The sequence below is a fragment of the Sceloporus occidentalis genome, unplaced genomic scaffold (assembly GCF_023333645.1).
Source record: "Sceloporus occidentalis isolate IW3139 unplaced genomic scaffold, rSceOcc1.0.p SCAF_59, whole genome shotgun sequence".
NCBI lineage: Eukaryota > Metazoa > Chordata > Lepidosauria > Squamata > Phrynosomatidae > Sceloporus > Sceloporus occidentalis.
The window spans coordinates 5,417,624-5,444,083 of record NW_028317039.1 but is presented as its reverse complement, the minus strand read 5'-3'; the positions used below and the strand labels follow the sequence as shown (position 1 = coordinate 5,444,083).

General features: G+C 38.3%; 1 protein-coding gene across 1 annotated transcript in view; it reads right to left on the bottom strand.

Annotated features, from left to right (window-relative positions):
• Positions 1 to 3,629: 3,629 nt before the first annotated feature.
• Positions 3,630 to 26,460, bottom strand: part of LOC149287583 (partitioning defective 3 homolog B-like) — a 532,650-nt gene continuing 509,819 nt past the window's right edge. Inside the window, exon 24 of the mRNA XM_089492770.1 lies at positions 3,630 to 3,945. Coding sequence (XP_089348896.1) covers positions 3,630 to 3,945 — 316 coding nt within the window. The remainder of the gene's footprint in view (positions 3,946 to 26,460) is intronic.

Sequence of the window (26,460 nt, the reverse complement as noted above, 5' to 3'; positions counted from 1 at the left end):
GTTGGATGTCACATACTGGCACTCTGTTTCAACAGGTTGTAAGTTAACAAACACAGTTAACTTTCCATCTTTAATGGCCCAGCCCTGCCTCCCACTTCAGCCACCTGCTATGTTTTGGAGGGTATGGGATCATACACTACACTTACAAAAAACACCTTTCCAGGCCTACTCTGTCTTATCTTTTTGAGGCATTTCATTTGAATGTTCTAATCAATTTCATTAATGAAAAATAATCGCAACTATCAATACTCTGACCTAGATACATAGAATTGATTTAATATAACAAAAAGCAATATATTATCTATTTACAGTCCAGTTAATTATAAATGGGACTCGGTTTTAACACAAAAAAAGGAGACTCTTGCGTTTATAAAATTGGATTGACTGTGTGACTATGTCCTGCCAGCCACTGAAGAAATAGAAAGTTCTTGGTAAACTATGACATCATATGCATACTTTTTCATTACCAGTGGTGCTCTTTTGCAGCAAACTAGGGGGAAAGTTTACAGCAACATTTTTTGAAATCATATTTTATTAAGTTCCCAAAATGCAAAAAAACCCAAAATTCCAGTGATGAGAACACAAATATACCAATTTCCGATATGTATTTTGATGATGGCCCACCATTAAAAGCCTAGATGTGTTGATGGGAGAAAAAGAGAAAAAAGGCGCAGGAATGGAAGGGGGTACAACAAGGGCAACATGTGGAGCTTCACCCCAACAGCAGCATAATGTCTAGAGATGCCATAAATGCCAAACAGTTGAGCAAAAGCCACCACCTGATCTAATGCCGACTTGAGCAATTCCTCAACTGGTCTAAGTTCTTCTCTTTTTGAAAGCCATTCTTTGTATGGGTGCAGCCAGTTTCCTTCAATAAAGGGGAGCACACATTATCACTAAATGTTTTAATTTAATTATATTTGTTTACAGGATTTAGGGAATCAATCTCTTAAATACTCTTGAGTCGATGAAACAAATGATGGAACAAAACACCTATCCAAAACAAGTAATAGCTATATAACCCCAACTCATTTAGATGCTTTGGGACTATATGTTGAGAGCGCTGGCGAATAGCAATAACCCCAAACTCAAAGGCAAGATATGACTGGTTATTGGATGTGGCACAATATATGTAGTTATGGTGTAATGTGGCCATTTATATTAATTGAAAATGTCAGCTGAACCAAATGCGACAGGTATATCTGATACAGGCTGCTTAAACGGGCATAAATATTTAAAATAACCCACATTCATTACAGTGAAAGTACATTAAAGAAGAAGTGGTCTACAACTACCCTTATACCTACTATCAGTTACACAACAGAAACTTTTTCATCCAATTATTCACAGGTAGGCAGCTTATACCAACTCTGTAGTGTGTCCCCCCCCCCCCCCCCACTGAAGATAGGGTGGTAACCACCAGAAGTCCATTGAAGTGTTTGGAGCCATAATCCATCTCCAAATAAGGCACAATTCTAACAAAGACAAAAGGTACAACCGTTTGAATACGGCATGGCAAGTAAGGTGTACATTTGCTATACAACTGCTTATCGTCCCTTCATGCTACCGAAGAAGATCACAATTTGATACCTCTTTTGTAATGATAGAATCTGAGCTTCTGCCGTATTGTCCATTTAATGTTGATAAATGTATGCAGCTAAACAAAACCACTGAATAGAACTGGAATGGCAAATTTCGTTTTCTCATTGTAATAAAAACTGACATAGCTCATGCTGTTTTTCTTGGCATTCCTGTACTGCTTCTGACTCTTAGTCAAATTCTTCCACATGAGCTTTTCTGTGCTGTGGGCTATTCCTCCACCAGCCCATAAAGATGACCATCCAGGGAAGGAAAAAACTATTCTCCACAGGCCACTTTTTTTATAGTCATGCTGTTTTACATCCCACGTGAGCCACTAAAAAACAGAAACTTTAGCTGGAAAACAAAAGGGGGGGGGAAGGTACAGCTAGAGGTTTGCAATGTTCTGTTGCTGCGATACATTTTTCACACTAAAAAGCATTTGGCGACAGAAAATATTGATTGCACACTTAGTATGGGATCAATACATTCTGCAGGCTTGAATTCACTTTGAACATGAACTTTACTTGTATCCTTCAGGTTTTATTCTTGTTTTGGTAATTCATTTTTTTCCTCGGCAGAAATTAACCTGTTCCAGTGGTCCTGGTCAAATAAGCACAGGCAGCGCCATGATTACGAGCGAGTCTCTTTGTCCAAGGTATACATCATTACTGGTACTGTAGTCGCACCACATAACATATACATTATGATTCAACGCTCTGTAAACACTATTGTTAGTAAAAAGAAAACCATAATGTGCTTCTAATACTAACACATGTAAAATATCTACGAATACCACCAAATTTTCCCTTGCTGGACACAGCATTTTGAATGGACTTTTATTTCAGTAGCTAAGGGGTGGCAGCTTTCCTGTTGAGTCTTACAATGCTCAGGAACTGCTCAAGGCAATTATTGTTAAGACATTTTGTTTCCCCCACACTGTTCTGGGGAAAAAATGGCAAATGGGATTTTTTTGGTTGTCTTTCAGATGGAAAATAAAATATGTATTTTATCTCTAATTTGTCTTTAAGTGCCGTCAACAATTTGTGGGAGTTAAAGGAGATCTGCTCGCCTGAAACTTTTTAATATGCTTTGAGTAGTTTTAACTGCAAATCGCACCATGTGTGATGTTTACATGCTGTTCAGATATAGGCTGAATTCTTTACGAAAGAATATAAAACATCGGGGGATTACTCACCTATGTACCTTCACTCTCTTAAAATGGGATTTTACACAGTCAGACTGGTCCAGTTTTAAAACAAGAACACGTGGAACTGAGGTTAGTTATTACTCTTGTCCTACATTGTGAATTTTCAGTTACATTGACATCTAATCCAAAAACCTACAGGCCAGCTTTTATTACAGTCTTGCACAGGCACAATTACTATAAATTGTGGCTACAAAAAGAGAATAAAATGTGCTTTTCATTGCAGGATAAGTTAAAAGTGAAATCATGGTGAAATTTAAATTATTGGAGCTCCTCCAATGTGTATACTATTATTTATGGCATGTGGTTTATCTCACTATTTACTGATGGTCAAAGTAGCCATCAAAGTGGCCAGAGGTGCGCTTGTGGCACAAAGTGGTTTAATGTTAAACTGATACACCTTGTAATTACAGCCTGACCTTCATTATTATGTTTTACCCTGGAGGAGACACTTAGATACATAAAAAGTCGTTGGACTGTTTTTAAAAGTAAAGTTCATAGAAGACTCATTGGGTCGGTGTTAATGGAATGTGCTGTCCAACTACAGCCAGAGATTCAAAGGTAAGCCATGTTAGCCATAGATTTAAAAACCGCCACCATGTTCCTTTCACCTATAGGAATGATTACAAATACTAATACATATGCAGTTAGACTGTTATCAATTAAGGGATTTTTGCAGACAGTCATAAAGGACTTTGAATAATTATTGCTTTCACGAAGACTGTGGTAACACCTTTTCATAAGGCTCCGTCAAACTGTTTTGGCATATGTTGTTAATAAACCATGCTATGCAGTAGTTATTCTTCAGCCTTTATGTATTGTACTGACTGGCAGTCAGATTCGGCTATACAGCTGCAGTCATAGGGCTCTTCTGTCTTGGATCTTGAGGTCGATACTGGTATCTGTCTGGTGTAGACCTTCCTTTGTGGCCGTAGTCTGGTAAACTCTGCCCATGAGGTGGGAAAGGCGGAACATCTTGTCTGATGGGACACTTGGTTGGTGGTAGTTGATACGGAGGAAATTGATTGTTGTCTTCTCTGTGTACCAGTGGGTATAAACCTTTAGAGGTGTGAGCAACATCATAGTATAATGGAGGTTCTCTCTCCTTATATACTGTGCGGGGTCCAGACATGTACTCAACAGGTTCCAAAGGTCCTCGTCTGCAAATGACAGGAAAAAATGTTACCATCTCAGATTTGGAATCAGGAGAGCACCATAGAAAAAAACCCTCAATATAACAAATATCCATTTTACTCTTGAATTTAAGTGGACAGAAAAATATTCAATTACACACATAATAATGTATCCATAGCAAGAGCGAGAGCACTTGTAGTGCACTTTGTAATATAAAGTATATTCAAAAAAAAAACTATTTAGTAGAAACATCTACTTATACCTCTGTAAATAAGAGCACAATGTCTATTCCAGAGAGCAGTTTCATATATATACAGCAAATAAAGTTGATGTATATACTTTTTGGATTGTTAGCACCCGGGCATATTGCAACTGCTTCCAGTCAAGTGAGTGCGTTACATTCTATATCTTTTATATATATATATATATATATGAGAGAGGCAGAAAGCTAAGTTATATTCCCAAACCAGAAGGCAGAAATTACCCACCAGCTTCCATCAGACATAATGGCTGGGGGATTTTAGATCCTGAAAATAGTGGGATTTTTAATATATATACAAAATGCTGTGATCAGATTTTGTGAGAAATTTAGTTTAAGTAATAAAACATCACATTTTACTCCATACATCTCTAGCTGATTGATCTCGAGGTCTCGTGCTATAGCAAAATTGCAATCTCTTCTCTGAATCAGCTAATGCAAAAGATGTAAAGGTAACAAAAAAAAGGCTTGGATGCATCCAGGGCCGGCCCGACAATGGAGCCGAGTGGGGCAGCCCCTCCAGGCGGCACTTTTGTTTGGGGCGGCACTTCGCCGCCCCAAGCCCTTTTTTTTTTTTCTTTCTTTCTAAAGCGAAAGAGAGAGAAAGGGGCGCCGAGTGGTTTTCGCTTACCAAGCTGTCAGTACCCGCACGGCGCCCCTCTCTCTCTCCTCTGCGGCGAGTCTTCCTGTTCGGTCTCGGTGCCGGCGATTTCCGGCGCTCAGCATTGCAAGCCTGAACTGAACAGACTGAACAGGGAGATTCGCCGCAGGACTGCTGAAAGGTAAGCACAAGGGGGGGGGGTAGATAATATGGGGGGGGTAGATAATGGGGGGGGCGGCAGGGACGGAGGGAGAGGAAGGGTAAAAAAGGGGGGGGCGGCATTTTAAAATTTGCCCCAGGCGGCATTTTGCCTTGGGCCGGCCCTGGATGCATCCAAGTACTGGACCTATAAAAGATATATGATTTCATAGATAGCAAGTTCAGAATGTTTAAAAATGACGCTTGGGGGTTTCTTAAGGTTTTGACTCCAGTTGAGATACATTCTTCTACAAAAAGATCAGAAAGATCAGAAAATAGAATTAAAAAAAACGTATACGTGGGCTGAAGAATTACAATTACTGTGTTCCACTTCCTTAGAGGCTACTACACAGCTTAATTGCCAGACAAGTAGTAGACAACAGTCACAACAAGTACAATTGAATGGCAGAAAACATGGGGACGTCTATATAAATCCCAATAAAACGACGTTGTTGGAACATAAACTACGGGCCATTTACTACACGCCTTCGCACTGAATGTCAGAACCAGGTGTTAAATACTCCATTACCATGTAACGTATGTGGTATAAAAAAAAACAGGCCTTATAAAGGAGATCCATGAGAAGGAAATTTAAAAGCAGCTCTGTCCGGAAAACGATAATAAAAAAAATTCCAATAAAAATATTCAGCGCCAGCCTCCCTTCCTAGATGTCTCTGAATAAGATCACCTCGCACACAGTGTTATTAATTTTATTTCGGTTTATTGTCTGCTTGATCTCGCAGAGAAAACAAAATGACCTGTATATGACAGGAAGCCATGAATCTATCGGACTCTGTTCCATATGTATGTTTACTGTCTGAGCGCTGTCGGAGGTAGTGGGAAAGCATCGCCCTCTAGCACTCAGGTATAAGTGGTTTTACCCGTCAATGAACGTAAAAGGGATTTCCTGTCACCTTACACACAGCACGTTAATAAGCAGTCTGGGCCGTGCTTACTTCAGTTTGACTAACCACGCAATAAATGTATATATGATATTATGACAGGCTGGGGGTTGATTCTGTCATTTGTGATTCGAGGTTATATATTGTTGCATTTTTCTCCTGGGCAAACAGGAAGTGTACAGAAGAGCTGACGTTTTATCGCTGGCAATTGGGAGATAGGGAAACGGTTCAGAGTAAGAACGAACGCAAGCACAGCGGCTTCAATAAATAGTGGCACCTACCCTCTACGCCTATTCAAACTATATATCTGGACAGATTCTAATATCGATGGGGGTGTAGATAGAAAGTGATTCTGGAGTAAAAATTCAAATGTAGTGTTAACACCATGGCAACAAATCAAATGGCCCTGCTGAATGGGGCCTTTCTTTGGTTTCTATGGTGATAAATATTTTTTATTTTTAAACTTTTAAGTTTCGGTCACAATCACAATTTATATAACTCCTCTGACATTGAGCGATGTTCTGTAAATCAAGGGAAATTATCACCTATCTCTTGCAAAATGATAAGAGACGCCACATTGGTTGTCAGCGTAAAGCATAGTTAATTGCAAGCGTTAAAACCAATGGAGACATTCCTTAAAGAGATCAATGTGATCCACAAACACTGACAGATGGCAAAGTACAAACATACTCGGTATTCCTGTATACTACATTATACTACATTACCAAATCCCTTAAACATAAGAGATCCACCTGGCCTGGGATATCTACGTATAAACACAGTCGGTATGAGACTGTTTCACATATCTGTCAATTCAAGTAAACATAAATGCATTCATGACTGTGTTTGACATTCTTATCTTCTTAGCCTTACTCAGTGCAGGTCTTTCCTCCGCTTCGTGTGTATATAACTCAGAATGCATATGTCTGCCGGCCACCAGCTTACTGGTAATCTAATTTTATAAAGAACACACACGTTATTGAATTATTATTAGAATACCCAGCCACATGATCCTTTTAAATTTGTCCGCCATTATAGAAGACGTATGCTTATGATATGTTTATTTTAAAAAATGTAAAAAGATAGTCCATAGACGTACATTTTCTGCGTTAAAATGGCTTAATAAATGACCCATTGAAATCATTAAGTGCAAAGTGTTTCCTGTGCAAGGTACTGGATGGAGAGCGCAGCCTATGTGTGTCTGGGACGCTAACGGACCCCCTGGGACCTGTGCAGTGGAAAACAGAGGGTTATATAAGACAGGCGCTCATAGTCCTTAATGAGACGGACCAGACTATGTGTTGAAGGAAGAGACAAACCCTACCTCAGAGAAAGAAAAAAATGACACATGTACCGAGACAACTGGTATCTTTATTCTCACACCTACTCTTTATACAGTCAATCCACTCATCACTCCTGTGGAAGTAATTTCTCTATGTTTTATTGCTATTGAAGCTGAGAGAAATAGACTGAAAATAACCCAGGGATACTGCCTTTTTTTTTAGCATACAATTAACTGAAAATCCAACTGGAGCCTTTTTTCTTTTTCTTTTCTTTACTGAAAATGTGTGCTACTCCGGTAAATTAATGATTACGGTGCCTTGTGGTTACATTTTGCTCTATTAAGCAAATGTGGAAAAAAACTAAACGGCCAAAAATGATCCACGGTTTATTTTCCAACCTTTGCCACCCATGTCTTTACAAAATATGCATTTTAACTAGTAACATACCTTATTTTAGAGAATCTGCTCAACTCATATACATTTACTATCAGGTCTGTGGCCCGACCATTACATGCTGACATGTCTTCAATAGTGTTTTCTTCTTCTTCCCTGTTGATTTACTATCAGAATATTTGTTTACATTTTTAGTTTTTTCTTATATTTACAGAGACCAAGTGGTTTAGATGTTGGTATCTTATACACTAACGTAGCAGTATGTGAAAAAATGCATGGTTACATCTGTGAGACGACATCAAGAAAACTATGCAGACCAACTCTGCCCTTTGAGCAGGAGGTTCTAGCTGCCTTTGACTCATACTACATAGGTAAGTTGATTTTTTTTAGCCATTTCCCCTTTTTTCCCTACTTGGTAAAGACTAGGGGAGGTATGTGTAAAAAGTAATTTTTTCATATATACGCAATGGTTTGATCACAGGAACCTTCCATGTTGCCACAACGAAACGATAAATGCTATGTTGGTTGCTCCACAATAATATTTGTTATTTTTTTTCCTTTAGTGTTGTATGTTTTGAAACCGTATTGATATATTACTTTACTACAAGCAGTTTCAAATCAATAGGCAAAAAGGTAACAACCTGCAATGATGATTAGTGGATATTTACTCACATCTACAGATACTGTTAAGTCGCTCTATTCCAACTAGTGTATAATGCAATGGGAGTATATACAGTATATATATATATAGTAGAGCTACATCTGCTTTTTTTTTAATAACTCATAAACCTTATTCCATAGTTTTTTATCCTTGGTGCAACTCCACCAAATATGTAAGGTAAATCCTTGTAGAAGTACCACAATGCCAGCAAAGATTTGAAATGTGAGGATACATATTAGCAAGCCTCGAAGGAATAAAAATCTCTGTCAATCGCCTTAAAATGAGTTTCCACAAGAGATAAATTGTGTATAGCTAGGTAGTAAATGTTCCAAACGATGGCTGGTGCGTCCCTTCAAACACTGGACTGACAAGATAATTACACTTGTTATACTTGTACCTCTTATAATCAGACAGATGTCTACCCGTGTCAAACACACTCGTTACTGTACAGAGCCAGCCAACAAGCATTCACTTTTTACTTTTCCTGCTTTTGGATCAACAATGTGAAACTCATTATGAGATAAAGTAAGCCAACAAAATCCTATCGGCTCCTCTAACGCAGGGACACATGCTGAGCGGGAGAGCTGGATTAGCTGAAGGCCTCCTTTGGGGAATTGTATTTGTGTAGAGTTTAGCCGGGCCGGTACTCATGTGTCATTGAAACATGTCTTTAGTTAGGTGGGAATACTTGTAAGCTTTTTTTTTAAGGTTCCGGGGGATATTTTTGTCATTTTGTTTGTAGTTAACACATTGTTGTAACATTAGGGAGCCGGCAAATGTGCATACCGTATTATAATGGTGTTGAATATCTTAATTGCATTTTTGACAGCGCATTTGGAATTGCAATATTTTTGCTCAATTTGCAATTAAAGCAAAACCATTATACTAACCATTATACTATACCAAAATGTTTACATTACTCAAAACTATATAAATTGTTCTTTTCAATTGAAACTTTTACTTTACAATGTATTTCCACACTATGAGCCTGGTGAAGAAGAGAGAAGGCTAGGTGGATACTTAATGTGGAAATGTCTTAAAGTGGAACTATCACATATTCGGCATTTAGCATTATTAAATTCCATTATTAAAACTATCTGTGGTTTACGCTTTTTGTTTTCAACTTGTATCAAAGGAAACTGAAAAAAATAATTGAGAGAAAAATAATCACTAAAATACTGCAAACTGGAAGTCAAGATTGCTGCTCCTGTAGTACACAAGTAAGGTAAGTTTTATATATATATATATAATGGAAGATTCGAGAAATCGGCTTTACCATTATATTATTCTAAAGCCCGATTAAGGTTAATATATATATATATATATATATATTTGACTTCAGCGACATGGCACACAGATGTCAATGATGCAGCAGAGGCCTCATGGCATGAAGTCAGGATACAAGAGCAAGTATCTGTATATATCACCCCGTGGCATTCCCATACTGCAGGAAAAGGTTTCATTTCTAAGATACTGTGTGGGCTACAGAGGGGAATCCAATAGAGTAACAATGGATTTGGTTTGTTACCATCACATTATATTTATATCATCATTAATTGGGTAGCCCTCCTCTATAAACAACACAGCTATGTTGTTTTTCCTTTTTTTTTTTCAGTAGAATAGTTGTTAGTTTTTCTATGCAGACCTTCATCAGTTCTTGTAGTGGTTAATGTCTTCCTTATCGCGCATTATACAATCCTGGTGTGATTATTCAGCAACAGGATATGAATAAGAAGACAACACAATAGCAACAAACGCTACTGTCTTGGAAAGAAAAAATATGCTATACTGATTGTTCCAGGTAAAAAAAAATAAAAAAAATCTTAAGATACAAAATATGAATATGGCAAGACTAATGGTCAGTTTTAAGACTGTTCTATGGTAAGACTAAGTTTAGTATTGAGACTTAATGATGAAATAATTTGCTTCCGGTATAGAAGTACAGAAAAAAGTAAATTCACCAATTACGGAGACTGAAAGAAATTCTAGACAATGTATGTAAGTAGTAATCAAAATAGTAACTGTGGTCATTTGATATGTGACATATAAATATGTGGGAATAATTACTACATGTGTTGGATGCTTGGGAGATCAGTATAACACCATGTACAACTCTTTCAGTTTAGTATGAGGTTTAATGTTGCCAATTAAAACTGAACACCCTTTGCCAGGTTTGTTGTACTGATTATAATTAGCGGCCTATGACCTCTCTATACATTTTACACATAATAATATCCAGACAAATGTGCTGGCATATATGTGCTATATCCTACATGAAAATAAGGCATCTTTTGTGTGGCTAGATTGTGAATAAATGAGGGGCACAGGCTTTACCCCTTACCATTTGTGATCACCATATGACTACCGGCATAAAATGTTATTTTAATGTATTTTCCATTTTGATATACCCAAAATGTCTTCTAGATTGGTGCCCTCCTTACTTTGTTTTCATAAATCCAAATGTGTTCTGTTTACCAGTTGTACAGCACCGCAGAATACGATGGTCTATATAAATCAATAAATAGCAATAATAAAGTAGAGCTGCCGTAGACAGATTTACCATTCTTCACATCCATGGCAATATTACATTTATTTAGTGTAAATTTCCTAATGCAATGCAAGGTCAGCTCACATTCTTTGTTCCCTTAAGAATTAAAATAACTGTAGCTGAAATGCCACATACCTTAAAACAGATACTCCCTGACACTTGTATAGAATGTTAGAGGTCTGCTGCTAAAAGGATCAGTGCATTTGTATGAGAAAGATACACCTGTATTTATATTGGGATTCATTAGACAGTGTAAGGTTTTGGGGTACATAAGCAAAACATTCAGTTGCCCTTCTATCTAAATACTAACCCCCCCACTGATGTTTAACAAACACTGCCGTGCTTTTGGCCATCACCTACTGCAAGCAGTGACACAGGGGCAGAAGGTATCAGCTGCTGCGACGATGTGAAAGCAAGGGAGCATGGCACTGACTTGCTTGAAACCTTGGATTCAGGGAAGGAAGGGCCAGGAGGAGCTGCAGATGGATCTGGGAGCTGATGGAAGCGCGCTGATGAACAGTAACTTATAGCAGTGCATGGGGTACTACACATACATTAGCGGCTGCTAGGTGTCCCCTGACCAAGCCATGTCCCCTGACAGGCTGATTGGTAGCATCACCGTTGCGCCATTGGTGCTTCAGGGATTTTTTTTTTTTTACTTTCTGGGCCCACAGGGAAACCATGTTCCCAGTCTTCTTCTTCTGGGACTCCTTTCACCCTAAGAGGATATGCAGCCCCCTTCCTTCCCTCTCTGACCAGAGTCAAGGGAGAGCCAGATCTTCTAGGGTCTCCTCAGAAGAGGAGATGTGCTAAGGTCCTGCTTCTGGCCCCAGCCCATGGTTGCTGTTATGAATAATCTGCTTTTTCCCCCACCACCAGCCATAGGCCAAGTCATATTTAAGTGGGAAAAAGGCCAGGCAATTCAAGTGCTCTTCCAAGTAAATGAATGTGCCCTCGCACAAAAAAGTCACACCCAGAGGACCAAGCTTTCCCTCTCTCACAGCTACTCACTTGATCTTAGCCAAAGTGGTACTTTAGAGAGAGTAAACCTCATAGTTATGAAGCAACCAAAGGGGACTGCTGCTCAGGACCCAGGCGCCATTAAGGGTCTTTTGACCATTAAAGCTATATGTGCCTATATGTCTAAAAAATGCAAGATATCCCATGTCTCTCTCCCCTGACATGCCTCTTTGCTATGATTTTCAAATGTTTTCTGGGTATAAGTATATCAGAGTGTCCTTGGCATCGAAATGATTGCAGATCTTTGATACCTTGCTAATCAACCATATGGGGTAAATTTATGTTAGAATATTAAACTATAAATCTCATATTTGCCACTTAGGATAGCCCTGGTCATAAAGGATGCAGGACGCATTATCTATATTGACCAATGCAGCTTTGCATACATTTAGATTTACACAGATAGCCACTGCACTTTAATATAAAAACAGCTATGCTTTTACGTAGTATACACATCATACAGATTGTGCAAAGAGATTGTTAAAACAATATTCACTGTGCCTGGATTACTTTGTATGCAAATCAGGGAGAAACTCGCTCTGCAGCCCTGATAAGAGGATCTGACACCTTTTTGATGCACATACTACAAAAAGTAAGTGTGTTGTTTGGGGATAAAGATCAAAGAAGTGAAAGTACGAGTTTCTCTGTAAACAAAGGAGTCTTCTGGAATCATTAACTAGAATTGTGTGGAACCCGAAGAGATGGCATCCACTTGCAAAGATTATTAGCAGCCTCTGACATAAGCAGGAGCGATAATGGGGATAAAAGTGTGGATATCTGAAAACTCCATATTCCTTCTAGGGTTTTGGCATATACTTTGGCTCCCTTCATCAGCCAAGACTTTATTCATATTGCACACAATACTATATGTAATGTTCCTACCTATGAGCTGAAGAATTTAAAGAAAACCGTTTTGCTCCCATTGTCATGGTTACATGAATCGGTCAACTATTTGAGGGACCTTTTGAATTCATCCTAAAGTCTGGCCATACGTTTCCTAATTATACCCAATATACATAACAATGTTTAATAGTATTGTGTGATTCTCAGACACCAGAGCCTAAAGACTGTTCACAGCCGACGTGACAACAGAAAGGATGCGAGACGACAGAGCCAGCAGGGTGTTAAATATACCAAGTTTATTTGCATGATCACGTAATATTTTAACATTGTAAATTTCACTAATTTTGAGTGTTAGATTTTAGTAGTTATTAGGAAAGCCCTATATTTATGGCCTATTGTGGACTGTAACACATAGCATTTTTTGGCTGTGTATATAGACAATTGTTAATGTTCATGAGATAAGTGGAGTCCCTCCTGTTCCTAGAAAAGACACCTTGTTGTACATACAGTATGTGTCATTGTACAGTTTTAGTTGAGTAGTTGACTTGCTTCCAGATATTTCCCTTAATTTAGAGTAAATCAAATCTCTTTTACCATCAACTATAACAAGAAACTGGCTGAACTATTCTAAAAACCTGTGAACACACCTGAGTCAAGCAGGTTTTGCAGTTTGACCACTATGCTAAACCTCGTTCTTGTAGTAGATGAGTGTTTCATGCATGTATTGTGATAACATCCTACTGATAAGGGTCCTGTGACCAATGTGACCAAGTACTACACTGTAGGTAAATAGCCATTATCTACTAGTAGAGATTTGATGAGGTGTGAACTAAATACAAGGATGTTTTCTTTATTTGCACTGGCGATGCAGCGCTTTAGAGTTTCAGGATACCACATGTTTACCCAATTACTCTAAACACACTAAGGAAAGCGAGTTCAGACGTACAGATGGGCCAGAAACCCGATAACTGTGTTTAAAAACCTTGTATCCAAAACCTTTAAGCACTTATGCAAGTACATTCACTTTTTCAATTGTTTACTTATTTCAGCAGGGTTCCCATTGCAGGCATTATTACTATAAGGCCTGAAATTTAATTAATCTTAAGAAAGTTGTTTAAGAGCTGTAATTAACATAGCCATTCCAGCCTTTTAAATCAATGGGAATTATGATTGAAGTGCCCATTGATTTGCAAAGTGCAGCGGTAAAATCATCCATTATATACGCATGGTAGATAAGAGTCTAGCAGGATATGCTTTACATTTAAAAACATTAGAAATGGAGAATTTGATGGCAGATAAGGACTGTGTGGCTACCTGTTTCACCCGTTTTCTGCCAGCTCTGTTCTTGACCATGGTTTTATGTCCTGGATAGACCTATTTTTTTAGCTCACCTTTTAAAGAAACAATAATGTCCTATTTTTGCAATACTGCTTGATTTAATTAATCAATCACCAGCCTGACCTTTGAAAAATAAGTATGAATGCCCTATAGAACTCCCATACTGCATTGACCTCTACTAATAGAAGACTATTCTACTTAATTTCTTCAAATATTCTTGTTGGTTTCCCAGTCCAAATTACAACCATTTTTTAGTTCCTTGCTTGGCGTACCTTGCAACAACACAACACTTGTTTTCTTTAGTGTCTCAAACTAATCCCTCATTTGAAATGATCTTTGCAAAGACAAGCTATAAACACATATATTTCCAGTCCCCTAAGTTATCAAGTTATCATTTGCTGTGAAATCTATAATTTTACATTGAGGGGGTCTCTGAGTGGCTAACAATATAAGCTTTCTGTTCCCACGCCTACGCAGCTACGCAAGATTGCAGCAAAATACTTAATGGCCCAGTGTGTCCGTTTATTTAAGAATAATTGTCCTCCTATCACCTCCCGTGCAGCGCCCATCCCACTAATTTATACTGTTGATATTCCATAAGAACTAGGCACATCAGCTTCATTCCTTCTGTGGGTAGGTAATTAGACAAAGATGCAGTTGTGTCAAATTGTGTAATTCTGCCACCCACATACCATTCATCTGGGCTTTGTTATTTTACATGATATGGTTTCCATCCAAACACACACACACACACACACTGTAAGGCACCTACCTTAAGCAGCTCCCGGCCGTCCTCTTCTCCTCCCCGGCAGAAACGCCGGCACCGCAGACTGGAGCTTGAAGCAGCCGCTCGCGCACGCGGCCGCTTCATGAATATTCATGAAGCTGACCGCCGGCTGGATTCCGCTGCGTCGCTATGGCGACTCAGGACGCGATCACGTCCCGGACGTCGGGGAACGCCCCCCCGGGCTATTTAAACCTCGAGCACAGTATCCACAGTGCTTAGTTATACTGGTTCTGTCCGTATTACGTGAGCTCCTCCCGTATCCTATATATATATATATCTTGTTCCTGTTCTCCCGGTATCCGACCCTGGTCTGCTAAACGGCTTCCTGTGTTTCTCTGGTTTCCTGACCCTGGCTCTCCCTGCTACTACGTGTACCTCTGGCATCCTGACCTTGGCTATCCAACCCGACTACGTGTATCTCTGGCATCCTGACCTTGGCTATCCGACCCGACTACGTTTGCCTCTGGCGTCCCGACCCTGGTCTGCTAAACGGTTGCCCTCTGACCACTCGTGCTTACAGTTACACCACCAAGTGCCCTGTTATCCTCACCAGGCCCCTTGCGTGTGTTCTGTTTTTGAGCAAGTGTGTTCCAGTCCTGCATATCGGATTCCTTCTGGTAAGACAAACCTTACACACACACATATTCAGTACATATGAAATAAAAGTTATAAAGCAACATTGTTCTAGCTTTAAATATTTATTTATAAGGGTGTTGGTCTACCCAGAAAATTGAGGAAACATACAGTATTTGTTACATCATCTTGATGTATATACCCAAGAAGACTATATACATTATTTTAATGTTAATTTATGTAGATGTAAAGCTGTACATGTATACAATGTCTCGAGGGTAGGTGGACACCTAGATCCTTGCTTTTGCCATACAGCATGAAAGGGGCCTTCAGATAAAATAATTGATAAAAACTACATAGAGTGTGTTTGTTGTTTTCTTGGAGATAATGAATTTAAAATGGAAAGTGCTCTGACTGTATATGCATAAGGTGAATTTCTAATATACATAATGCTTATTTAAAAATGTAAATTTGATTACATTGGTTTCTTTAGTGTATTGAACCATAAAACGTAGGCAGATATGTATCTCGTCTGGGCGCTCTACCATAGCAGTGTCCCTGGCCCCCTAGCACTTACCTCCATAGCTGCCATCTACCATGCTGAGCATGTCGTATCACGTCAGAATGTATGGAAGACGTGGAGTAAGGTCACTGTGGAGGTTGTGCCATATAGGCACAGTTCTCTATAGTGCATTTGGGGCAGTTACATGGGAGAAGTGTATTTGGGCAAATTACATGGGAGATCTCTGATCCCTAAGTGGCGAGTCGGGAAGCCTGAGCGCCCATTTATGCGACAGGCCTAGACGAGAATGCGCCACTGAATGGATGGTTTTGGAGCCTAACGCATCTGCTTTAAGTGTGGTGTTCCACTTAGACAAAACATGATTTGCATTTTCTGGTATGTTAAGCAAATAAACCTAAACAGATCCGTTATTTTATTAATTCCTCCGAAGGATTAGTTACATAAACACAACTCCGAAAAAGTGCCTGCCTTTGTGGCTCCTGATAAGTTTTCCCTCAAAAATATGAGTGAGGCAAAATTATTTATAATTAAATTATTACCGGAAAGGTTGTGGCTATTTAGAAAAAATCCAGAGTTCCAGTACTGGAAATATTTGGTTTGCAATACTGCTGCACACTACTTTACTCACAATAATGTACTTATTCTGTCAAATGGATATTTGTTTAAAAAATGAAAATAAATTTCTTTGATACCTAACCTAACCATTCAAAGTGTGTGTTCTGCTGTTATGAAATCAGACTCTGTTATGACTGCCAAAACAGGTAGGATTTCCGAGTCTGGTACGACTCTCCTCTGATTGAGTAACGCTTTATTGGTTACTCCTTTTTTTTCTTGGGATCGCTTTCCTCCCTAAAGCTGTGTTTGACACAAAACATACAGATGGGGCATCTCTTTATGACATACAATCACGCATTTTTCACATATGCAGCCAATACCCTAAACATTCTGTCAGTCCTAAAGTCTGGCTATGAACAACTTGCTCTAAATTCCCATTTTCATACCACCCGAGTGTTGATCACAACCACCCTTAGCACCAGGCTCCAGTCTATCTTGCATTGGAAAACTTTTAGTAATGATGAATTAGCCCTGTCTTTGAACCTTTTCTAAGAGATTTGATCCACCAGGGAAATTCGTTCTGTCAATAGGAATGCTCGGTTTACAGTATGTGATGGAGAGCATCATAAAAACTGAATGTTTATTACACCACTACAGCTTAGTAGATGTTCTAGGCTGGACAGATAGAACATGTCAATTTCACCTTCTATCCTCTTCACCAAGACTGGTGTGAAATATCACCTTGATGTGATACTGGTTATCTCTGACAGCAATTAACCAAGGCTCACTTACACAGTGCATAGTGAAGAGAAACAGCTGGGAAAGTCTCGGATAGACAGGGAACTGTTCTCACCTATTCCCTTAGGGAACATACACAGACATTCTGGACATGCTTAAGAATGCAAGGAAAATATCTTAAATTACACAAAAGGAATCTCCATTAATCCCATGCAGTCTGTGTGCTAGTGGGGCAAACGCTGTGAGATCTGGAATGTTGGTACAGACGGAGATCTCCTCGTTATAAAATTAACTAGATCCACTTTATAAAGTAGCAATATATTCCGCGCTGTTTTACAATGGGATATGAAACCAATTGTACGAACTGTTAATGAAATGCCCCATTTTAAAGCAAAAATCATTCAGTTTTTGTTCTAATCATGTTGTTTAAATGTAATGATTGGTGGCACCATTTTTTCCACATCTGAGAGCAGCCCTTGGGTCCATGTGATGCAACCACTTTTTAGGATTGATTTAACTGGCATGTAGTTAAAATGTTAACTTTAGGATAGAAAACGATGTAGTAAATACCTGTATTGTCTGCAATAATAATTATTATTACGAGTAACCGTAGTTTCACCATGAAGTATTTTTTGCCTATTGTATAAATGAGTGTTTTCATATTTAGATAATTGTCTTAACACTAAAATGTCTGTTTTGCCATAAATGTAGGTTTGAAAATAGATTTTTTTAAATTCCAGTCTGTCAGTCATATTGGTCAATCCATGTAAATGTACAGGAATACTATCATTAAAAACCATTCACATGTTGCACAGCACGCAGTGGAGCATTTACTGTTGTAAAGTGCAAATTTAGATTTAAAAAAAATAATAATAATTCACTTCTATTTAGATATTGGATAACTATGTTCTGGTTTTAATGCACGGGGCACTGTACAGTATTAATAGCACTTATGCAAAATGTTTTTTTTTTACAGTAAGATATGATTTCTATTTGATTTCTTAGTAGAATAAAAAAAATCAAAATGCAAGCAAGCTGTTAGAAAAGAATATAAAGTGTTTTAAAAATAACAATATCCCTATGAACTCTAGTCAAGTTGCTAAATGTTGTAAAATCAATTTAAATTTCTGTTTATGATATTGTTTCTCTTAAAGTAAAAAAAAAGTTTGTATCTAATTTAATTTAATTTTAATAATATTTTACCCATGGGGATAAAATCTGAGGTAGCATATAAACAAAATCTGTCCAGATCCACCCTCCCCTTTACAAATGAAGCCAAAATAAATCAGCTGCCACCAATGGACTAAATGGTAAAAGCACTAAAAGTCTAAATAAAAGCCAAAATCTTGGACGCAAATATACACAAAAGTTGAAACATGTATAAACACTACTGTGTTTTCATTACAGTAAAAGAATAATGGATTTTCAATAGATGTGAACAGTAGTGCCTCCGCGGTGTGGATTCCATTCACAGATGTGATGTCACAGAAATTTGGATCACACTTCCTGACTCGTAACTACAACTGGAAATTCTTACATCTACCTCTGACAGTTTTTAGTGATTTTTATACTTCTTTTTCATTGAATTTTCTATAAAATAAATAAATAGATTTATAGAAAAAAAAAATCTGTAAAATTACAAATTAATTTTCTATGGAAAATATTTTGTGGATATAATGGGCAAATCGGTTTCCCACAGTTTGTCGCACAGTTTCACCAGTCAATCACGGTCTGTTTTTTTCATGGAAGCACAAGGTGCAAACTCCACATTGTAGTTAAACACCTGTCACCTTGGTTGCTGCCATAAAATACATCACCTTTCGAATACAATGGAAGTACCTCTGACACACAGGGCTTCACACAGTCAATGAGGAAGCGGTGCGTTAACGTAATTTTAATGTACCTACACACAATGACGAAAATCACATATCTAATTAGAATATGTCTGGGATAAATGCTAACAGCCCTTTGTGCCTAACTGTAAACATTTCACTTACGTCTAAAACCTAACCTGAAGATTGGTTCATCTCGGACTATATAGTGCTACCCAACTTAATACTGTAAAGCAACATTTCAATAGTATATTAAGAGATCCAGCCCTAGGGTTCCAGGTCTTTAGTGGAACTGTGTTTCTGGAGGCCTTGCTTGAGCCTTGCTCAGCACCCCAAACCGATATTAAATACACCATTGACTCCTCACTTGGGGTTTCCCTGTGAAGTTGATTTAGATGACCAATCTCCATTAGTTTATTCCACAAATTTCAAAAGTATTGCCCAAGCAATCTTTTTCCGCCGGTTCCAGAAGGGTAGAGGGATAGGAATCCATGCGAGCCACATCTACCGCAAAGAAAAATCAACCACAGGGAAAAAAATAACATATAAGTAAAAAAAAAAAAATTATATATGAAGGTCTCCACGTCATGTGTTTGTGTTTCCATATCCCACAGATATTTTTACTTTCCTCACTGTGCCAAGTTATGGAGTCTGGAATGATCATTTATTTAGCGTTATATATCCACTTTGACATTTCCTAATCCTCCACCTTGTACCTTCTTTGTGCAAAAACGTGATCACTGCAAAGGATCCTTCCTGGGTCTGTGTTTGCGGTTCATGTCTGTGTTTCTCCATATGTTTTGCTTACAAAATGCCCATTTCCAAAACATTATTTAAAACGCTTAACTAACACGCAAACATTAAAAGGTTAGGCGTTTTGTGTGTTAGTCACATAAAAGGTTAGCCACGAGGTATTATCCATTGTTAAGCATTTTAAGTGCAGCCACAATTTAATGTGCGTAGAGAAAGAAACATACGGTCTGTATATTAATCCTTCATAGCTGTCAAGTAAAAGCATATGCTGAAAAATGAACGTATGGAATATATTACTTAAAATATGCCAATATGCTATTATTTAACACACTGGAACACTAAATTAGTCATTTATGAGAAGCAGCGCCAAAATCTGGTGGTTAGAATATTCATAACTAGTGAAATCAAAACATTTATAGAATCTTATACCAAAACATACAAAATAAAACATATAGGCATGGTTAACAGGCAGACTGAGCAAGGCCTAAAATTACTTTTTGAATATAAAATATACTTACCCACACATTTGTACTCTAGATAGATAGATAGATAGATAGATAGATAGATAGATAGATAAATAGATAGATAGATAGATAGATAGCTTTGTGAATGTATATTGTCAGTAGGTTTAAGGCTAGGATAGGGAAGCACATAGATTTCTGCAACATCCAGTCCCATGGTACAGTATGTTGCCAAGTATGACAAAGATGATGAGCTATTTTCCTTAAACTGTAAAGCTATGCATAATATACAATTGCATTGATTCATCAACACAATAATTATTTGAACGTTGAACAGCAGATCTGTATGTATATGCTGTATGTGTATGTATGTGCAGCGTACACCCTTTGTCCAGTAGCAGAGAGAAAATGGCATCTACTACTGGTCACAGCAATTATGTCCCTATACCAGCTTGAAATCAGTACATTGTGCACCAAATTTAGTGCCTCTCTAACTTGCCATTATACATACATTCTCAACACTCGGACATTAAATTAGTCTGCAATAAATCATAATATTACCATCGGCCTCTTAACTGTTTTTTGGGTTGGGGCTTCAAAGCTACTAAACTGAGACACATACTCATGCAACCCGGAGAAGACATCCCTGATAATCTGCTACGTGGCATGGTATATACAGTAGGATCAGTGCCTACCACACATTAACCAACATGTTATTTGAAATGTTGATCCAGCATTCCAGTATGATACACGTATCATTACATACAATCGTGTTTCCACGTCGGGTAGAACTAACAGTGGCCACCCATGCAGTATTGGTGGGGCTCACATAATGCTTACACCATGTGTCTAGTTAAAGGTTTCTCATGCATTTTAATTCTACTGTCACAGACTGCTCAGAAACAAGGAATATTTACCTCATGTATACTTTAGACGGAAAGCACATGTACATTATACAGCTATTCCATTCTTCACTGATTTTACACACACACACACACACACATATATACTTTTCATGCTCCATGTAAGATAAATCATCTGTTGAAGTGGCAATTCCCTTAAATCAGTCCCAGCCACTGCTTTCTTTCTGTTCTGTGGAGTCTCTATTTGCAACTTGATTCTTCTGGAATTTCTCCAATTTCCCCAGTCAAATTCTACTTATGTATAATTATTCCTAATAATGCTTAAAATGCTGATCATTAAACTACGGATCACAGCAACCTTGAACTGGTTTTATTCTTTCCAAACACACCTCACTAAAAAATGATTGTAATTTTATATCGTATCATTTTCCTAATCAATGCCAGTTGCGTCCATTTCCACTCAGATCTACCAAGCAGAGAAGTGATTCTAATATGCTTTTAATGGTGGCAGTTCTCTGTTAATTGGGCCAAAGCAGAAGAGACTGATAAATATTACTCCAGGGGTCATCACCATTCAACTGATCGGTTCAAATGCATCACATACATTTGGGAGACATGTTTCCACAACATGTTCAATGCAGACTATATAATCTTGTCTAAATAAAAGAGCCAGACTTGGTATAGATATTAAATAGATCCTCAGTACTCAAAAAGCACTGTGGCTGTTTGCCGCATCGCAAGTAAAGAATAGTGACAGATTAAGTGGCCCAAAATTGGACCAATCCCTGGGAGGGCGGCAACATGAAAGATCTGCTTAAAGGGTTCTCTGTTTTAGGTGACAATTTATCTTTAACCCCTTAAGGACAATGGGCAGTCCCTAAACCCATTGAAAACAATGCATTTTGAGCCCTTACATGTACAGGCTTTGTCATTAAGGGGTTAATGTGGTAACAAAATATAAAAGAGGCAAGCCATGGGTCTGCAAGTTGGTTTGATGAAGTATATAATTATTCAAAAGAATAAGACATCACAGTCATACTGCACTGGATAAATGGTAGCGATTTTGCCGGTGGCTTTGTGGCAATGTTTCATAGGTCTGTAATTTGTGAATTACCGTATTTGCTCGATTATAAGAAATTAGAAATACCCCTCGTCTTCTAATCGAGGTCGTCTTCTAATCAGACCTCAAATAGAGGTCTGATTATGAGACTAAGATCCAGATCCCCCGCACTACTGCAGGGGACCTGGATCCTCTGTCTCCCACCCCCCCACACACACTTACCGGGGCTTCCTGCTGTATCCGCGATCCGCGTAGACAACGTCCGCTGCAGCCGGAAGGAGGTACCGGTGCGGGGAACTCTGATCTCTGATAGCCGGGGAAGGTATGCGCGACGGACACAGACAAACCCCCGCTGCCAACTCCACCTCCTCCGGCTGCAGCGGAAGGAGACGTCAACTCGCTGCCCCGGCAATACAGCAGGAAATTGGAAGCACCGGTAAGTGTGTGTGTGTGTGCGTGTGTGTGTTAAATGGGGGCATAGGGCATTTCTGGAATGCCTTATACCCCTATATGCCACGCTGGCACTTAGGGGGTTAAAAGGCATATTATGGGGCAGAGTGGCATATAGGGAGGTATAAGGCATTTCAGGAGGCAGAGTGGCGTTAAGGGGGCATTTAATAGAGCACTCTGCCTCCTGAAATGCCTTATATCTCCCTTTATGCCACTCTGTCCCATAATATGCCTTTTAACCCCCTAAATGCCAGAGTGGCATATAGGGGTATAAGGCATTTCTGGAGGCAGAGTGCTCTATACAATGCCTTTTAACTCCCTTAATGCCACTCTGCCTCCTGGAATGCCTTATACCTCCCTATATGCCACTCTGCCCCATAATATGCATTTTAACCCCCTAAATGCCAGAATGGGATATAGGGGTATAAGGCATTTCTGGAGGCAGAGTGGCACATAGGGGGTCAAAAGGCATACCATGGGGCACAGTGGCATATAGAGGGTTAAAAGGCATATCATGGGCCACTGTGCCATATTGGTGTGGCAAGCCTGGGGGCAGATGTGCGTAACTGGGGGACAGGTTGGAAAATACAAGGAAATAAAAACAAAAAAAATATTTTTCTCAATCATAGCTTTTATTTAAAAAAATAGTTTACATGAATTAACATTTACTGGTAAAACTTTTTTCCTTTAGGGTCGTCTTATATTCAGACTTTTTCTTTTTTTTCCTAAGTTAATATTCAGATTTTGGGGGGTCGTCTTATAATCGAGCAAATACGGTATATAGTCATTCAGATGCCCCCTAAACATGTTCAAAGCACACGCATGATACCATATCAACATAAAAGGTCACATTCCTGGCGTGGTCTATAATGTAATATAATGTTTCACGTTAGTCTGGAGGAAAGTTTTTTGCTAGTACTGAAACTGGGAGGTCTGTTGGGACTTGGTGTGGGTATTTAGTTTTATCGGCTCCTCTGTTATTTATTGGTTTACATGCTAGTGTTTCATCTTGGAAGATCAAAACAGGGACCAACATTTATGCATCCCATGTGCCAACAGGAATCCAAATGGGTGTCATTTGAGGCTGCCTAACCGGACCATAAAATGTGCTTAAAATAAACTTGGTGGGCTATAACTAGAAAAATAACTAACAACAGAAGTGTCTCATTTACTAAAATAACTAACCCATGGCTGCCAGGTTTGCGATACCCTTAAATAATTGGACTGGAAGTCGTAACGTGGGTTGTTAGTTCATCGAATTTGGTTTGTCTTTTTCTGCAGTTGTGGGGTTTTCTGTAGCAGACAGATACCTTGGTTTTTTTTTTTGTTTGTTTTGTTTTTTACATCTGGGACAAAAAGAGGAAATCTTTATATTCGATGAGGCACTTTCTGTGTAGGGCAGATGTCTCCACTAAAACAGATGGGAGTACTTTACTGAATTTGTATAGGAGGCCTCCTTGAACCTGCTTTTGCCTTAGCAAACCAAGGTTCTAATAAATTGTGCTCACGGGAGATGAGAAAACCTCTTTTTGTTATATTCATGAACTTTATCCACGGCATCCACAGATTTAGGAGTGCAAAGAATCTAATAAACAGAGCTGGTTCACAGATTGCATACAGATTGCATACAGATTGCATACATTGAATCACAAACACCTAATGAGCTGCAGAGTTCACTTGAACTCAGCTAGCTATCCAAGTATAAATGTTCCTTGAAGAAATATTACTTCTAGTTACAGTTCAAGGACTTTTGGCTTTCAGTGGGGCCTATTTTACTCTAGTGTTACTAAGTTACTCCAACTAAAGTTTGAAAAATGGTCTTATGATCATAGAAACCAATGGGATTCTCAGGCTGCTGAAATTTCATAGGTTGCTGTGGTAATGTCTTTTAAATTGGTAACTTTCATATGTAACCCATAATGCATTTTCCATGCATAGCTCTAGGTTCACTAAAACACACTAAGATTCATGGAGGAGCTGATGAGCAGAAGTTGACCATCATGGCACATGACTTAGAATGTAAAGGACCACGTTCATAATCCTTAAAAATTACATATGACTTATATCTTATTTTCAAAATACAATTATGTTATGAATTCTCATTAAAAATAAATGGGAGAATAGTTGAGCAAATATTAATTGATTTTATAACACAATTGTTACTTAAAACCACAAACATGTACTGTCCAGAAGAATTCTACCGTCCAAGCAGATCTTTTTTAAACAATGGTTCCAAAAAAAGCAACATTAAACTAGAAAGTACTTTGTTTTGACAGGTGATTAAGTTATATAATATTTTATTTGGGGGTAGAGAACACAAAAAAATAATTTTAATAATTTCCGGAAAACCAATCATAAGGAATTAAGTGATATTGGTTTTCTTTTTTCTTTCATTAAAAGCTACTTTAGAATGTAGAGCATAAGCATTTCATCTTGAATGTGAAAAGAAATTGTGACTTATCTCCTAAACAAGGAATCTAATTATCAATGGCTCCTGCCATTAATTACAGCTGTTGACCCCCTGTTGTCGATTAAGATGTCCTTTAACCTTTCTAGACACAGCTTTAGAAAGAAGACTATGGACAGTCTACTTAGTGTTATTTACAGATCATTGGCACCAGCACAACAAAGTAGGAGTGTGTTGGTGTTTATAAAAATAAGCAATTAGGCACTTTATACACCTAGATTGCCTATACCCAGACTACACGTATTATTGCAATGCAACAATTGACAAGTCACTGCTAGTAAAAAGAGACTGTTTAACTTTAAGACTAAACTGTCCTTCTTTTCAGAAGTTGTTGCTGATATAAGTTAAATAAAATGTTTTTAAAAAGGAATCATCTTTTATTGCTGTGAAAATAAGTGATCCAAGTAATGTAACTGCTGTATCTCCCTTGTGAAACCATTGTGGCCCATAGGATAAATTATCATTTCACATCTTTTTTTTCTCTCAAGGGTTTATATGAATGATTTCAGCGTTAGCTAACAGAGTGCTGTAAGAAACGACAATGCGGCTGCATATCATTAACCAGAGCAATCGCCATGTTCTGAAAACATATCTCTCCTTGTAAAGAGAATATTTTATTTTTTCAGCTGCCTGCTGTATCCTTTACAGAGACCTTGGAACTGACAAACTGCTCTCAATATACATTACCTCCCTTGTTACTTTATCATGAGTTCCAACATCTGACTTGATACCTATTGGAAAAATACCCAGTATAATGGGGGGGGGGCAGGAGAATAAGCCAGACCCCAGAGAATCTTACTCCATACCGCTGAGAGCCTGATACAATCTTCTCCCAAGTTCCTTCCACTTCCCTAGACCACGCTCAGTCATCTTCTAAAAAAAATTCTCCCATCAGCAATATTACTGCTTTGCCAAAACAGTTCCTCTGCCTAGGTACTTAATTCTGTATTTGTTGGCTTTGAACAGAGTTCTCGTTTCCTGGATGAAGTCCACAGCGCAAATATACTGTCCAGAAAAGCCGGAGTGATAAAGAAAATAAGAATGTTCTCTGCAGAGCAGTATGAAGGGTTTATAGCCATTTTTACACCTTTTTTTTTTTTTTGGAAGTGCAGCTGAGAAAGTCTCTGCCGCTGTTAACCAGTTAGAAGTCACTCAATCCTGCAATACACGAAAATATGCTCTCTCCACCTAATGTATCGGTTTGTCTTAGTCTGTCAATTCTCGTCTTGTCGTACCCCTTGAATATATGCATTGTATTAAGCGCTACGTAAATTGTTGGAGTTATATAAATAAAAGATAATAATAATAATTAAGATTTGTCATGGCTCTTAAGACATTTAAAGCCGTAATTTAGTTTTCGTTTACTACCTGATTATAATTTAATGTAAATTAAAAGCTACTAGCACCCTTTATTAGACATTTCCTTGAAGTGA